General features: G+C 32.4%; 1 protein-coding gene across 1 annotated transcript; it reads left to right on the top strand.

The window, feature by feature from the left end:
• Window positions 1-5,365: 5,365 nt before the first annotated feature.
• Window positions 5,366-16,308, top strand: LOC140432146 (uncharacterized; the record flags this gene model as incomplete). Its single annotated transcript, XM_072519980.1, has 2 exons — window positions 5,366-5,566; window positions 11,178-16,308. Coding segments are annotated over 2 exons (553 nt in total), but the record flags the coding sequence as incomplete, so codon positions are not given.
• Between the last annotated feature and the right edge of the window lie 461 nt (window positions 16,309-16,769).

Below are 16,769 nucleotides of genomic sequence, written 5' to 3'. Positions count from 1 at the left end.
ACGCGCTATCTCAGAGTGAAATAAATCTTTTTCTGTCTTAGGAAGCAACTCTAACATGGCTTCGTATAGACGCAATGTAGCGACATCTGATAATAAAATCGTAGACTAATTTTCGAAACCAAATTCAAGAATTCCGCTTTAATCTGTGCCTTCTAAGAATTGCAAGGCAAAACAGACGTTGATAAAGATGTTAAGAGAGACATGGGGAATCTAAAAATTGCATTCCATCTGTACGAGTACTAGAAACCAATTCGCTAAGAATTTTGCTTAGTTGAGGAGATATGTTGTGGAATGCAATTTTTAGATTCCCATGTCTCTCTTAACATCTTTATCAACGTCTGTTTTGCCTTGCAATTCTTAGAAGGCACAGATTTAAAGCGGAATTCTTGAATTTGGTTTCGAAAATTAGTCTACGATTTTAAGCAAATATTTTACTACACTTAATTAGGGTCAGTTACCAAAAGAAGAATAAATGGAAAGTATTTGTTTGAATTGTAAGGACCCCCCGGCACTTTTCTTATGTAGGTAAAAGGGATTTCAGTTAAATTGGCTAAAACTTTGGAGAGGCTTTTGTCAAGCTGCTCAAAAGTTATCATTGCGTCAGAAACAATTGTTTTCTGAGTCACAGAGGTTCAAAATGTCTGTTTTTAGTCCTTTTGAATAATACATATTTCTAAAATACACAGAGTTTTAGTAAAATACGTGCAACTAACTTCCGGGAGTGATTCTGCATGAAAGATGATGACAGTTTGCTTTATAAACGTATGCCCGCAAATGCTTTCTTTTTTGAGATACGGGGTGTTGGACATTGTTTTACAAACGAAAGATTTATTTATTGCCCTGAAACTGGTTGAGATATGCAAATAAAATTTGGTGAGTTTTAAGAATTGGTTATTGCGCATTTTTTGACGTACAATTAGGAATATTATATTCATTATTGGCGCGCAAAACGGGTAATGGTCTCAATTTTTTTTAAAGAAAAAATGGTACGCCTCTAAATTTTTTTAAGTTAAAAATAATTTTTGAATTAGTCATTTAATTTTTGTCAAAAATCTTTCTTCTTTTTTTTTTACCAAATTTCATCTTCATATCTCAACTAGTTTCAGGGAATGAATAAATCGTTATTTTGTAAGAAAAATTTCATTATCCTGTGTCTCGGAAAAGGAAGCATTTGCGAGCATACGTTTATATATATATATATATATATATATATATATATATATATATATATAATATATATATATATATATATATATATATATAGTAGACTCCCTATATAACGAGAACTGAAATGGCAGACTAATTACCTCGTTATAAGCGGATCTCGTTATATCCAACAATAATACTGTGCATACATATGAATATGTAGTTTTCTAAAAATTAACTTTCTATAGTGAAGCCATTCGGAGCAATATAAGATGCTAATAAATATTGTTTTGAATGGCGTTTTTGAAAAAAACTTGTTTACTACTACAAAAAAGAGTTGTTTACTTTTATTGTCAATGATATACGTTAAAACAAAAAATCTGTATTCTGTAAATCTGTATAAAACGTATTTTCAAGAATAACATAAACTTACTGCGTCTGCAATTGGAAGAAGTCTGTCATTTTTAACTGCTTTAAATTGTCCAGTATTCTATCCATCATATTTTCTAAAGATGTGAAACAGTTTTATGCTTCTTCATTTGCGTTTTTTCTTCTTTGGATAAAGTTTTCTGACAACCTTTAAAAAACACTTTCCACATCTTGTCTATTAGGACCTATATTATTAGGTTTGAATGGTCAACCCCCTACAATGACACTTGTGAATCATAAATTGTATATTTCCGACTAAGAATCATAAATTGTAAGAAGTTTATTGCGGACGGCACTTAAAAAAGGGTATTTATTTATAGCTACGGTCGGGCCAAAACGTAAAAAAACACGTTTTTTCAATCTTATTTTCTCTCGTTATAAGCAAATTTACCTCTAGTTCAATAGAAATTTCACGTTACATCTAATATACCCTCGTTATAAGCGAAACTCGTAATAACATTTTTATTGTGTATGCTTCGCCCATGTAAATAAGTGAAAAAGTAAGGTAGGTAAGTCCCATAAAATTTGCCCCCGTAACAATTTAAATTGGTGCGATTCACTAGTGTATAGTGAAACAAGTTCATTGAATAGTTTGAAAGATCGGTAAACTTATCAATATTTTGGCTGGCCTATATATATATATATATATATATATATTTACGTTCTTAGAAGGAATGGGAATGAGAGAAATATGATATTTTAGTTTATTCGGTCCACATTTTATATGTGCATTGGCGTAGTGTGTTCTATTTCCTGGGAATATATTTATTAAATAGACTTTATTATTAACTTTAAAATAGTTTTGGTTAGTAAAGTAAATTTGAGGCAAGTTGATTCTTTATATAGTATTATTTGTAATTGTAATCCAATTGTGTCGCAAATTCCTCGGCAGAATGTAGTAGGATCTTGTTACCCATATTGAAAGAGGAAGTTATTAAAAGGAAAATACGATTAATAGTAAGTCAGTAACATATAGAGCATACATCATTTATGTTTTTTAAATAACAAACATATAAAATCAGAATTTGGTGTTTATTGAAGGTAAAACTAAATGCACGACCAAATACTTACCATGTCGGGATAGTATTATGAGGGTTTTAATCTTCATAATTTACTATGAAATCACTAACAGGAGAATTTAACTGTCATCATGGCATGTATTTGTCTTTTTAAAGATGAATTACATGCTATGAACCTTTTCTGATGAATATTCTCAAGTTAAAGTTGATTTCATGTAATCGAATGAACTATCTTATAAGTAAAAGTCGTCCCAGGAGCGCAACTCAAAAATGATTGGCAGTATCATTTTAAAGTCGACTACTTTAAAATGTATAATTTATGTCTGAATTGTCAATATAAATGAGTCAGATAAAATTAAATTATTAAAAGAATTTTTCACTAAATAACAGAAAAACAAAAATTTGTTTAATTTACTAATGTTTGTATTTTGAGAACGATTTCCGAAGTGGAAATTGAAACGTCAATAAACGTAATTTAAGCTTTAATTGTGGCTTATTCTCATTTAAATAGTAATTACTTTTAAATGCCACAAGAAATAGCTTCAGAACAATATTAAATAGTATTAACCCATTAACGACCGCTCAATATACAAAGAGAAATTTGACAATTAATTTATTAGATTGGATTAAAAACATATAAATTAAGACTAATTTACAACCAAAAAGATTTTTTTTTTCATTTTCAAGGAAAACAGTAGGTACAATTTTTAATAAAGGAACATTGTATCTTAAATGTAAATTAAATTTTAAGGTGCACATTTTCGAAACATTCGGGGTGTAGATGCATTCTACACCTTTTACATAAATAAATAATATTACTTTTGCACATCCTACATTCTTGCACTATCATCTCTTTTTGTAATGTGGCCAATATTGTCGAACCTGATTTCATCTGGTAAAGCAAATTTAGATTGACTTCCATGTACTTAATTTGAGACTGATGTAGCGGTTTCTTTACTATTATAAATTATAAATATAAATCTATGTCTACTCATTCTTTCTCTTATAATGTGTGCTTCTTTATCCTCATCCGTTGACCAATGCATATCAACTTGAAGCAGAGTGTGAAACAGATAATACACATATGCTAATAATTTTTTTTTATATGGAATATAGAATGCTCTCAATTATTTTTTTATCAAAAAAGAGTGAAAAAAACTTAATATATGACTTGAGTGAAAAAAACTTTAATATATGACTTGCTTCCATGGTTGGCTTTTATATTGTCTAAATATCAATCAGACTGATGTTGAATTACTACTGAGCACGAAGGAGTATTTGTTGTTACAACTTGAGATAAATTGACTATTTTTGCCTGTTTTTTTCTTTGGACGTTTTATCTGTGGTACAGAGGAATATCATAAATCAGAATCGTCAGAATTCCCAATCACTTGTATTTCATATGTACCTGCAATATACGATTTTATTGATTCTTTACAAATAATATTATCATCAATGTCTTCTACAATCAGAAACTTTCTAATCTAATCTCGGCGGCAAATAAACCACATTACGTGAGTCAGCATTTTCACAATCTGAGTCTTCTTCTAATAAAGCTATTAACTCTTTAGTAGTTAGTGCCATCTTCATTTCATATTTCGAGAATTTACTGAAATAAACAAATGCACTACTATATACACGCATTCACATGATAATAGTTTAGCTTACTTCATTTTAATTTATATGAACTTCATAATAATTTTTATATTTATATAAACAAATAAACACAAGGAAACTTTCAAATTAAGTTAATAAAAAATATATAACGTTTACAGCACACAGCAATTCTATAAATAGAGAATGATGTGTAATGACGAGATCTTATGTTAAAATTTCAGATGGTTTAGTCTAATGAAAAAATAAGTATTTCCCAAAGTTTTCTGTTTTTTGAAGTTCTGTATTAGGGGTACTCTCTAATAAGAAATTTACTTTAATAATTATAATTATAAATTTACTTTAATAGTAAAACTTTACTTTAATTTGTTAGACAACTATAAGATACCTGTCAAAAGACACATGATAATTTAATAATTATATCGCTCTTAGATTTAATTTTTACGTAATTACTTATGTGTTTAAATAAATAATTAAATTTTTTTTTGGTACGCCTCTGCAAAATTGATAAGTGGAATATGATTTCGTTAAAAAGTTATCGTTAACAGCTTCGATAAGTCCGATGTTGCCAAGAAATCACCTTCAATTAAAAATTGTTGTAGTATAGCAAACTGTTACATCATCTTTCATGCAGAAACACTCACTACACATGCTATGATTTTCTCTGACTGATATTCTTAAGTTGAAGTTGATTTCATGTAATGGAATGAACTATCTTACAATAAATTTGTCCCAGGAACGCAACTCGGCAATATCATTTTAAATTCGTTTACTTTAAAATGTATAATATCCGTCTAAATTGTCGATATGAATGAATCAGATACAGATAAATTATTAGAAGAATTTTTCACCAAGCAGGTAACAAAAAACAAAATGTGTTTAATTTATTAATGTTTTGTACTTTGAGAAAGATTTCTGAAATGGAAATTGAAATGTCAAAAATAAACTTATTTTAAATTTAAATTGTGGCTTATTCCCATTAAAATAGTAATTTCTGTAAGATGCCACAAGAAAATGGCTTCAGAACAATACTTATATTCTATTTATAATATAAAAGACTATCAAATGCTGTAAAACTCTATGAAGCCATGAACAGCGTATTAAAACTAATTATATTTTTTTATTGATTGGTTTAAATATTTTTGTTTCCATTGTAGCCTGTGTGATCAACTCAAAACTAGTTATGAAATAGAATCGACCTCAGAGAAAGGCGAGTCCGAGAATAATGAAGATGCTGGAAGTACCAAGTTGTCTTCGCCGAGAGGCCCCCGATACGCATCCTTAAGAACTCAAGTTGGCAGCAGGAATATCCTTCTAGATAACGCTCACAATAACATAGCACCCGTTCTTTTTACACGGTAAGTGGATATATAAATAAGCTCGATCATATGTGTAACTTATTTTCAACTAATTTGTACGTTGTTTGTTGATTAAAGGCAATCAACAATGATAATTAGGTTAATAGAAGTTCAGATTAATATAAAATCCCTTGCTGTATGTCTAAAAGTGTATTTAGCTCAGGCACTTTTTAAAAATTTTGTGAGCATAGAAGGATGGATAACATCGATACACTAATAATTACAGAAGAGTAATTACCACGCTAATATGACTATATGGACGAGTGTTAAAAGGCCTCATATGTGAACAATATAATCCGTAGGAATCTGAGGAGCAAAGTGGGTTTAGAGCTGGAAACAACATTTTTAGTATAGCCCAAGTAATAAAAAAAAACAGCACAAGAATAGCATTTACTAATGGTGCATTTAATGAAAGCATATGATACAGTACCCATTAATAAGCTACGGGAAGTCCTATATAAAACTTATATAATTATGAATCAATTGAAAAGAAAAGTACTTTAAAAGTTACTAAAGCACTTATTTCCTAGCTGAGTGCTTTCGGCGCTCTACAACAATTGAAATTCAAAATGAAAAGTGAAATCATTTTATCTAATACTGTCTAAACTAAATTACATAAATCTAACTTGAATGATTGTATTGTACATATTATGTTGAAATTTACTGAAGAGGTCAATTGACAAGTTATCTCCAAAAACAATAATTCAATTTATAAACGGTACCCCCGTTAAGATAGACAAAATGCCCTCACTCCCAGAATTCTATTTTTTTTTTTTTCATTTTTTTACGTTCTATGTGATTAAAAATAAGGCTCAGCTCAGTATTAGTCAGTTAAAAACGCTTTTTTAGCTTAAATATTTATTTAACAAGTAGCGTAACTCTAAAAAACGGTACAAAAAAATAGTCGACAAATTAACATAAATGCTAATAAAGAAAAATTACTGCAGTTTGGCAGCATGCACCTTAAAAAAGCAGTCAGAACACAGATATTTCGCGCAAGCAAAACACTTTGTCCACACACGTGGAGTCTCTTTTTGTGCTGTTTGTCTTCTATGCTTGGTAAAAATGTTCCTATAGCATTGGCTGCAGCGGTTTTTTTTTAGACATTTTACTAAATTGTGTAAATTATTAGAAGGCATTACACAATCCCGTTTAATAAGCATATTTTACCGTTTTTAAATAAAACGAGCGGTTCCTAATTTATATAAATATATTTATTTATAAGTTTACAGCACGAAAATATCATCATCTAACTTAACTCATAGAAGGTCTGCTTATATATAAAAGTTATTATGTACTAGAATAATCTGGAATAGTCCACCTCTAATTCGTTTGTTTGACGGGTCGATCTCTCCCGCGCTCGATTCATCTGGAAGCTTCTCGTCGTCTCGCCATGCAACCGTTATATGGGCTACGTCGAATGCATGTTCGTAACACTGCTGCCCTCTTATATCTGAGCGTCCCGATCAGCAACTCTATATGTAGGCCCAGGATGGCGGAATTTACAGGAGTCTCCAGCTCTGCATGAACCCCCCAGAAAGAAATAGCCGTCTACTGACTTTAAAGGGCACGATCTCATCGGGTTAATGCAACACACAGTAATTCGTACGTCGGTTTCTCGGAAGATCACTTCAAGCATGCTTCTAACAATCTTGTAATCCAGATTATCTAGTGCATGACCTATCTTGGGTAAGGCCAAATTCTTGATGTCATAATTGCAGACGATTTTCTTTAAATTAGTTAGAGCGCGCCATATATCCTCGTAGGTTGCCTTGTCTGTATACGACTTCCTGGTCACCATGTACAGCAAAGATCGAGAACCATCTTCTAATCTCAGTACTCTTCCAACTTTAGGCTGCTGGTTTTTTTAACTCATCCAAACGACCGAATTTCTTATAAAATACGGATGAGATTCCTTTAGTCATCTCAAGATCTTCAAGTAGGCCATTAGGAATAAATGAATGTGCTGGTCCCAATCTCTTTGGTGTTCTGATACAACCTTGGACAGGTGTTTACCCATTGTTCGGTTCATTCTCTCGACCATTCCATCTGATTGAGGATGCAGGGGTGTCGTTCTGGTCTTATTGACACCAATCAATTTACAAACGTTTTGGAAAAGGGTTGACTCGAAGTTTCGCCCTTGGTCGGAGTGGATCTCCAAGGGAACACCAAATCGGCTAAAGAATTCTTTAACAAGTACATCTGCAACGGTAGCAGCTTCTTGATTTGGTATCGCATAGGCCTCAGTCCATTTCGTAAAATAATCCATGGCTACCAGGATATATTTATTTCCATCATTTGTCTCTGGAAGTGGACCTGCACTGTCGATTGCTACTATTTCCATAGGACTGCCAACATTGTACTGTCTCATGGGTGCCCTCTTTTTACCAACTGGACCATTACTGGTTGCACACAGTTCACATTTCCGGCACCATCTTCTTACATCATCTTTACAGTTCACCCAATAGAACCGTTCTCGAACCTTTTGCAGAATCTTCGTGATACCAAAGTGTCCACCTGATGCACCGTCATGCAACTGACGCAATACTTCTGACACTTTACTTTTAGGTACAATCAACTGAAGCTTAGTTTCTGTACCATCATCGTTCTCAAAGGTTCTATACAGAAGATCATATTTCAGCACTAGGCAATTCCATTGGCTCCAGTAACACTTGACTTCTGGACTACATGCACTAATGTCTTGCCAAGAAGGTCTTTCACTTCGACGTATCCAATCCAATACTCTTTTTATACATGGATCATCTGCTTGAGCGTCTTGTAGCTGTTGAGGCTGCCATTGATCATTAATGACGGTGGTTCGTCTCACGGGGCAAAGTCGTTCTTCTAATTTAAGACAGTGATTACAATTTGCACTGTATGGCCGTCTTGACTGCAGCATCAGCATTTGAATGACTTTTTCCAGCCCTGTGTTCGATTTGTTCTAGCTTTCTGACTGTTGTATTATTTTCTTACAATTTACGGCGAATGTGACCTACGTCGCCATCATTCGAACATCTGGTTTCGTGTCTCTTCGGCATCATGTTACGAACTATTTTCCGTACGATTTCCTCCAGACGTTTCTCGTTTTGTTTGTCGCTCTCTTCAGAGGTTCGTACTCGATAGCTCCGTGAAGCTTGACTAGCTGTTTCATGTTCCAAGGCAATAGCAAGAGCTTCATTTAAAACTTTCGGTCTTGCTAGTCGTAAAGCTTTCTGTAGTTCACTGTTTCTTAACCCATTGACGAAGGCATCTACAGCAATTTCTTCCAAAATATTGTCTGGTGCCTCTGGATAGGCCAACAGCGCTATACAAGCAATATCTGCTTCAAATTCTTGCAAACTCTCACTTGCTCCTTGGATTCTACTTCTTATTTGTACTTTGTAGACTTGTTGTAGATGGGCATCTCCGTAACGTTTGTCTAGTCGAGTGAACAAGGTCTGGTAACATTTTTCTTGACCCTTAGGAATCGATCTTAGGATATCCGCAGCATCACCTCGTAAAGCAGCAGTTAAGGAAACAGCTTTTTCTTGTTCTGTCCGATGATTGGCTGTCGCAATAGGTTCAAATTGTCTAAGGTATATGGACCAAGAGGACTTTCCATCAAATGGTGTCAATTTGAATCTCATATGATGTGTCATTTCGTCTCTAGCTGATTCTTCTTTCACTACCGGATCTAAAGCTACCGTATTAATTGGTGGTAGCACTTTCGTATTAGTTATCATGGTCTCTAATTGTTTGATCTTCTCTTCTACGTTGTTTACATTTTTCTGTATCTGATCGAAGGTTTTAGAAACTACTTCAAATTTTTCATTGTTCTTTTTAGAAGTTTCTTCCATCATTTGAGAAACATTTTCAAATTTCTCGTCGAATCTTCGAGATACATTTTCGAATTTCTCATCGAATCTTTTGGAAACGTTCTCTAGTTTATCATCATTTTTTTTAGAAGATTCTTCTATCATTTGAGACGTTTCATCGAATCTTTCATCATTTTTTTAGAAGATTCTTCTATCATTTGCAAGACATTTTTTATTTTCATTAAAACTGCTTCTTCTGCTGACTGGAACTGGAATGTCTCTGGGTAAGAACAGTCTTCAATCGTTCTTGGAGTATCTTTTTGGACCCGCTGCAGTCTTCATCGCGTTCTTCCAGTTGCTCACGCAACTGTTTTACTGATAGTTGTACTAGCAGCATCTTCGGTCAGGCACACACGTACTTTTTAAATGTTCTTTCGTACAAAGGACACTACCGAACTACGCGGATGTTCCCGACGAACAATACTTTTCAAAAGTTCAAAAGTCTTTTTCAAAACTCACTGCTGAATTTATTTGCAAATCTCACACCGGACACCAACTGTAACGTGTTAAATAATAAAACGAGCGGTTCTAATTTATATAAACTATTTATTTAGAGTTAACAATACGATATTCCCTTATCAACTAACCTCACTCCTAAAAACGTTACATATTTATAACAAAGTTACTATGTTCTAGAATATTCTGGCGTTGTCCCACCTCTAATTCGTCTCATCGATAGAACCATCGACTCTGAGATAGCGCGTAATGCCAATTCTTGTGTTCTCTAGATCTTTCCTTCTAAGAATTATGACGTATCGGAGATGGGCTATTTCGTTACAATATTGACATGTTAGAACGGAAGTCAGGACAAAGCAGTCAGTGTAACTTGAGGTATTTGTCTAAATATGACAGTAGCCAGCAATGTTTAAAAATTGAATAAGTTAAAATTATAATAAAATAACATTGTTCTGAAGCTATTTTCTTGTGGCATGTTAAAGTAATTACTATTTAAATTTCTGGCCATGTAGTCTGTCATTGTTTGTCATTTAATTTATTAATGTTTGTATTTTGAGAACGATTTCCGAAGTGGAAATTGAAACGTCAATAAACGCACTTTAACCTTTAATTGTGGCTTATTCCTATTTAAATAGTAATTACTAATAAAATAACAGTAGCAACCATCAATGTTGTAGTTTGAATTATTTGTCCTAGATTTACGTTAAGAATTCTAGGAATGAGGGCATTTTGCTCATCTTAACGGGGGGTACCCTTTGTGGGGTGTTTAATAAGAAGGAGGAAGAAAGAAGCAGATAACATGTTGATCCGCTTCAATCAAGCATCAATATTTTGCATAACAACAAACTTTAATTCTTCAAACCATCTGTGAGCAGTTGATGGGTGCGGTGCTTTATCACAAAAACCAAGATGATTTCGTGATTTAGTTAGGCCAACTTTAAAATATTATAAAATCATCACACAATCATTACATCATCATTAGGTCAAAATAAATTTTCACGAGAGATTTCCATTTTTTCGCGATATTGATTATTTTGAAAATTTGTTGCTACTGAACCACGTGATCGATTTTCAATCTATTGAAGTATTTTACCATAAGAAATTTCAAAATTTACGAAAATCACATTCACCAAATCGAGTAACTTCCGCTAGATTGGCTCTGTGCAAAACTTTTAGTGTACGCCTCGTAGGTAACTGACAATTCTGTAGATAGTTTAAAAAATTTAAGTGTCGCGAGTTCTTTCTAGGCACTAGTTCATAAAATGGTAAAATGGTGTACTTATAATAGACTTTCTGTTTAGATCTTCTCAAAAACTGTTGCCAAAGGAATCAGCTCCAACACCAGACAGCTTAGAAACGAACTCTATGGTCAGCGAGAACTCGACGCCAAACCAACAGCGAGTAGAAGACTGGATCAGGAGTAATATCGATAACGACATCAGTAGCTCAGAAAATTCCAGATCGGAAAATGCCAAAGCTCATTCTTCAGAATCTATCGATAAGGCTCGATATGCGGAAATGGAGGAGAACGTCAAAAGATTTCTGTTTGGTAAAAGCGAATTTTTAAAAACCGTAGAGTTGGGTAAAAATAAATATAAGGAGTTTGAGGGAAAGGGAAGCGACAAGGGAGCAGATACTGTGATTGATATTTAAATTTTGAGAGATTTCATTTGGGTACATATTTTTTATAAACAATGGAAGTGGTAAATTGACTCTGTAAAAAGGAGACTAACAAGTTGTTTTGACATCGGTTGAATTCTAAAACCAGTTATTTAATTTTACTGGTAACAGCCTCATTTTCACCTCTTTGAAGGCCCTGTTAAATCCATCGCTATGCCTTTCGCGATATTTGTACTCTTCAATCCTTTCAAATCTCACCCTCTTCAAGTTGTCCAAGTTTGCTTGTTGGTAGTTTGGATTATGCGACAGCTTACACCTGTTATTAGCAAAGCCCAGGGATTCCAGGCGCTGTCTGATTAAATAGCATGGAGTTTCTCACGATAAGCCTCAGTGGATTGTTAACTGCTAGATTAGCCACACTCACCACAGGAATGGTAGTGGTGAAAGTATGCCTCTTGTCCTCCAAATATTGTTTCAAAAGTTTTAACGTCTTCTATCATTTTTATTATAAAGGGACACATAAGTTTTATTTCCAAGCAACAAATAACACTTGATCTGTACTATTATGAATAGAGATCTTAAATATTATGACATGTACACTGTACATTTCATATTAGAGTATTCTTGAGTCAGTTTACTACTCTCCAACAGCAATTAAAAAAAATCAACATTCCTCTTTTAAGACTAAATTTTTTTATTTTCGCAATTTTAATTATTATTTTATATTTTTTATTTTATATATTTTTTAAATTTTACCAAATATTTTTTATTTTTTATTTAATTAATTTAGATTTATTCAGTTTACCGTTATAAATTAAATGCTGTGCAAACTTGCCATTAAACTATTTAGTTACTACCTCATCTTTGATATTGTCCATTTTAGTGATCTTAAACGTTTATATTTATATGTATATATCAACAAGAACTCAGAAGACTTCTCTTCGATGGAGAATGAGATGCATTGCGAATCCAAGCTTACTGGTAGCTAGTGGACGATGTTAGGAATAAGCTTTTATTCCTATAATACATCTACAGTTTACCCTTGCAAAACACCATTTTTGCACTCTTTACGTAGAGAAAAGACGTTGCAATGAAGGTAGACGATTGCATTTGCTTTCAGTTCAAGCTTCACCATTCTCCTACACGTTTCGCCTCTCATCAAGAAGACTTGTAGCAGCTTGAATTGAAATGAAATTAATTGTGATGAGATGTATTGTCGGAATAAAAGTCTAACTCAAGGAATCAAATTCATCCAATAATGATATAATATACCGTACATTTTGTATTAAAGATGTCAAACTCTTGAATTATTTTTAAAACTAATGAGTAAATTGTTGTTGTTAAATGTTGTTTTAAATATACTGAACGCATTAGTACTGTATTACTTAAAAGTTTTAGAGGAAGGGATTGTAACTAAATAGTTTTATGAATTACTTTAATATATATATATATATATATATATATATATATATATATATATATATATATGTATATATATATATATATATATATATATTTCAATGTTTTATCGAAAAAGTTCAATTCCTTTGGCGCTTCTTTTATAAAGTTCTTCCATTTTGTCGGTTTAATATATTCTTTTTAGGTGTATACGACAAAACCTTTACAGTTTGTCACCTAATTTAATCGATATCAGTAAACCTAACCTAACTTTTTCTAATATATCTTTAAATGTGTTAGATTTAGGGAACATCACTACCCTATCATTTTGTAAAAGTGGCATGGTGTTCTCTTATATTTAGAAAGGAAATCATTGTAAGATGGGAACAAAAAGGACGCAGAAAAATCAAAAAGTATTATCATGAAATGGGACATACATGATGGTTTCTAAGCAATATAAGTTTACACCATATGCCGATTGCAAGAAAAGTACAATTTTCAGATACAATATAGGTAATATACACTATTTATTTCATTAAAATTAGTTTGGTTAGTCAGCTAGTCAGTCAGTGCTCACATACGCTCATCAGAAAGTAGATCCTAGATATAGATATGTACCAATAATATGTAATCAAAATATAATGTTTGCCGGCGCACATCTGAAAGTAGTTCAAATGTCACGTGGAGTTTCGCGTAAACGTCAGAAATATCGGTATTGATATGTAATGCTAATCTGCGCATTTCAGAAATTAATTTAAATATCACCTGATAGTTGACTTAATAACCTGTAATGCTTACCGAAGCGCATCAGAAAGTATTTCGAATGTCACGTGATGTTTGCTTTAATCGGTAATAAACCATCACATATCGGCAATGAACGTTTAGTTATTACAGTTTCTCATCAGAAAGTAGTTCAAACGGTAGTTCTTTGTATAACGGGTGGTATATCTATCAATGTCGATAATAAAAATATTAGTGATCAACGCGAATCAGAAAGTAGTTCAAATGTAACGCGAAAGCGGTGGTAATTCCATAAATATCAATAATAATATGTAATGATTACGGGCGTACATCATAAAGTAGTTCAAATGTCACATGGTTTTTTGGCGTAATCAGTAAGTGCAATATAATAATGAAGGTACAATGCTTCCCAATGCGCATCAGAAATATTTCAAATTTCACGTGCCTTTTTGAACAACCCATGATAAAACCATAAATGTCGATTGTGATGTTTACCAAAGCATATCAGAAAGTATTTTGAACGTGATGTTTGGTTTAATCGGCAGTAAATTATTAAATGTCTGTAATAACGGATAATACACCAGAAAGTAGCTCAAATTGTAGTTATTGTTTGCATAACGGACGGTATATTTGAAGGGCCTGGTCGTAAAACTTGTTAAGTGACAAAATAAAAAAAATGATAATATCACATTTTGAATCTAAAGACTAACAAAATAATTTTTTTTGCAATCAGCCAGTAAATAAAATATTTTAGAAATATGCTCTCATATTATAATAAACATTGTTTTTTATCAAATTAAATTTTTTTTCAAATTTTAACAAGAAGAAATTTAGAAAAAAATGGTACTTAATAAGTTTTTTATGAGTCTTAGTTAAGGAAATAAAAATCTGTTAAGAAACTATAAAAATACTTAACAGGTTATTAATTACTGTATCAAGTTAGCATAAAATTGTTTAGTTTAAGATAACTTTATTTGAGCAAAGTTTATAAGAAACAAGAGATGAACAGAATTTAAACCACAACTGAACATAAAAAATAATTTTAAACTGTTAAATCTTGAGATTTCGGTGAACAGTAGAAAGAATGATGTACTGGTGGAATCCACTAGAAGCATGACATCACATGGCCTAGTTTTGACTCTTCTATGGGCAACGCTTCTGGATACTTTTGAGTCAAGTTTCTATTAAAATCTTCTTCCAGTGAGAGACTAGGTCTACCCCTTTTTCTTTTTAGACTAATGGATTGTGGAATTTCATTGTATATGTCATAAGAAAGCATGACATAAAGTTTCTCTTAATTGAGAAAAATTTTAAAAATCTCGGTTAAGAGGGGTTACAATAAATGGCCTTTTCTTTTTGGCTCCTTTGAGAACTTCTTCCCATTCACTAGGAGAGTACACTGCATTCTTAGTTATTTCGAATTTTTTTACTACTGCAAAATCTCTATCACTAGGTACCATAGTGTACATTACTTGTGAAAAAACGTGAATTATTTTTTTAAACCTTTTAGATGCCAGGAGTTGTAGCCAAAATCCTACGATAGTCCAATTCTTGTTTTGACCACAGCAGTTATCAGATACGACATAAAGTGTGTCACCACGAACATCAAACTTATCAAAATATTTCTTTAAGCAACTAGCAATTTCATCGGATCCTCATTTAGCAATGGATTCGCCCCAAAGGAAAAAGTAGCTATGTTCTGGCTTGTTGCAGCAATGGACACTAAAATTATAACACCAAAGTTTTTTTTATAAAACATGGACCGGTAGTTAATTTAGGTGTAGAAAGAGATTGTTGCAGATCAAACGTTATCACATGTACGTCATATTCCTTAGACTCTTCCACTGCTTTTTCAAGAACGTCTCTTGCAGCTTTTGCTTTTCTTAAGTGTAACTCTTTAGAAGTTTCTAGTTCCTTAAGTTTTTCATTATCACCAATTTCTTTAGAATGGTTTATATTAATTTGGAACTCATTGTACTTTGCACAAGTGTCAGATTTAGGAGTTTTAAAAGAAATATTATAGTCGTCTGTAAAAATTCTTCTAAACTTCTCTGAAGAAACAAATTCAAGTTTTTGTGCTTGACGACTTTCTATGTACTTTTCATATAATATTTCAATATTGTAATCAAGGCTCATATACTCTTTATCCGTGTTATCAGGTCGGCTGTAATGGCTTTCATATCGAGGTAAAGAGTCTATAAAACGATGAACTGCGTTCAATGTCGTTTTGCAAATATTTTCTTTTTTGGTTTCTATGTCTACCTCTGCGGTCTTTTTCAGGAACAATAACACCCTTCTTAAGCTTACGTACAATGTATTCCACTCGACCTCTACCGATTCCATGCAAAGAAATAAATGCATTTTTGCAAATTTTTTAAACTTTTGTTGTTTGATTGAATAGAGTATTCAAAAGTAGAAGTCCTCGTATCCCTTTTTCTGGTCTTTCATTTTATATTGTTTCTACGCATACATCCGAATAGATAAGTATTTTGTATATCATAGCTTGAGAGCAGCCAGAACTTAGAAAATATTTTGTATCGCTCATCTGCTGATATTATCTCAAAACATTTTCTTTTACATGTACATGGAGGCCCAACAGCTTTCTTGCTTACTTCACCACCACTTCCTCTGTACTTTTATATTTCTCTACAGAATCTTTTAATATTTTTGTTTTTTTTTTTGTCTGTTTATCTGTCTCTTTCTTTTCTTCCCTTTACATTAATATTCTAAAAAAATGTAAATTTAAAATGTCAAGTGCTAAGTAAAATATGTTATATGTCTCTTAACAGATTTTACTAATATAATAAATAAATATGACTAATAGCAAGTAAAACGTGGTATCCGCCATCACTTAACAGATTTTACATGCAGTGTTAGAATCTTAACCTAAAAACGAATTTGTTCTAAATCGGAATTTTCGATTGAACTTTCTTCGTCACTATAGTTTTGATCCGAATCTGAGCCCTCAAAGGGCTCTTCTGCTGAAGAAACATCAATATTTTTCGATTTATTTTTTGAAAATTGAAATCTGTAATATGGTTACTTTTACAACTTTTTCAAGCAAAAACATTTAAATCTTAGGTAATGTTACTTAACATATTTTACGACCGGACTCTTCACTCTGAGATAGCGCG

This window comes from Diabrotica undecimpunctata, unplaced genomic scaffold (genome assembly GCF_040954645.1).
Source record: "Diabrotica undecimpunctata isolate CICGRU unplaced genomic scaffold, icDiaUnde3 ctg00003021.1, whole genome shotgun sequence".
In the NCBI taxonomy this organism is placed as follows: domain Eukaryota; kingdom Metazoa; phylum Arthropoda; class Insecta; order Coleoptera; family Chrysomelidae; genus Diabrotica; species Diabrotica undecimpunctata.
This window is presented reverse-complemented; position numbering and strand designations above follow the sequence as displayed.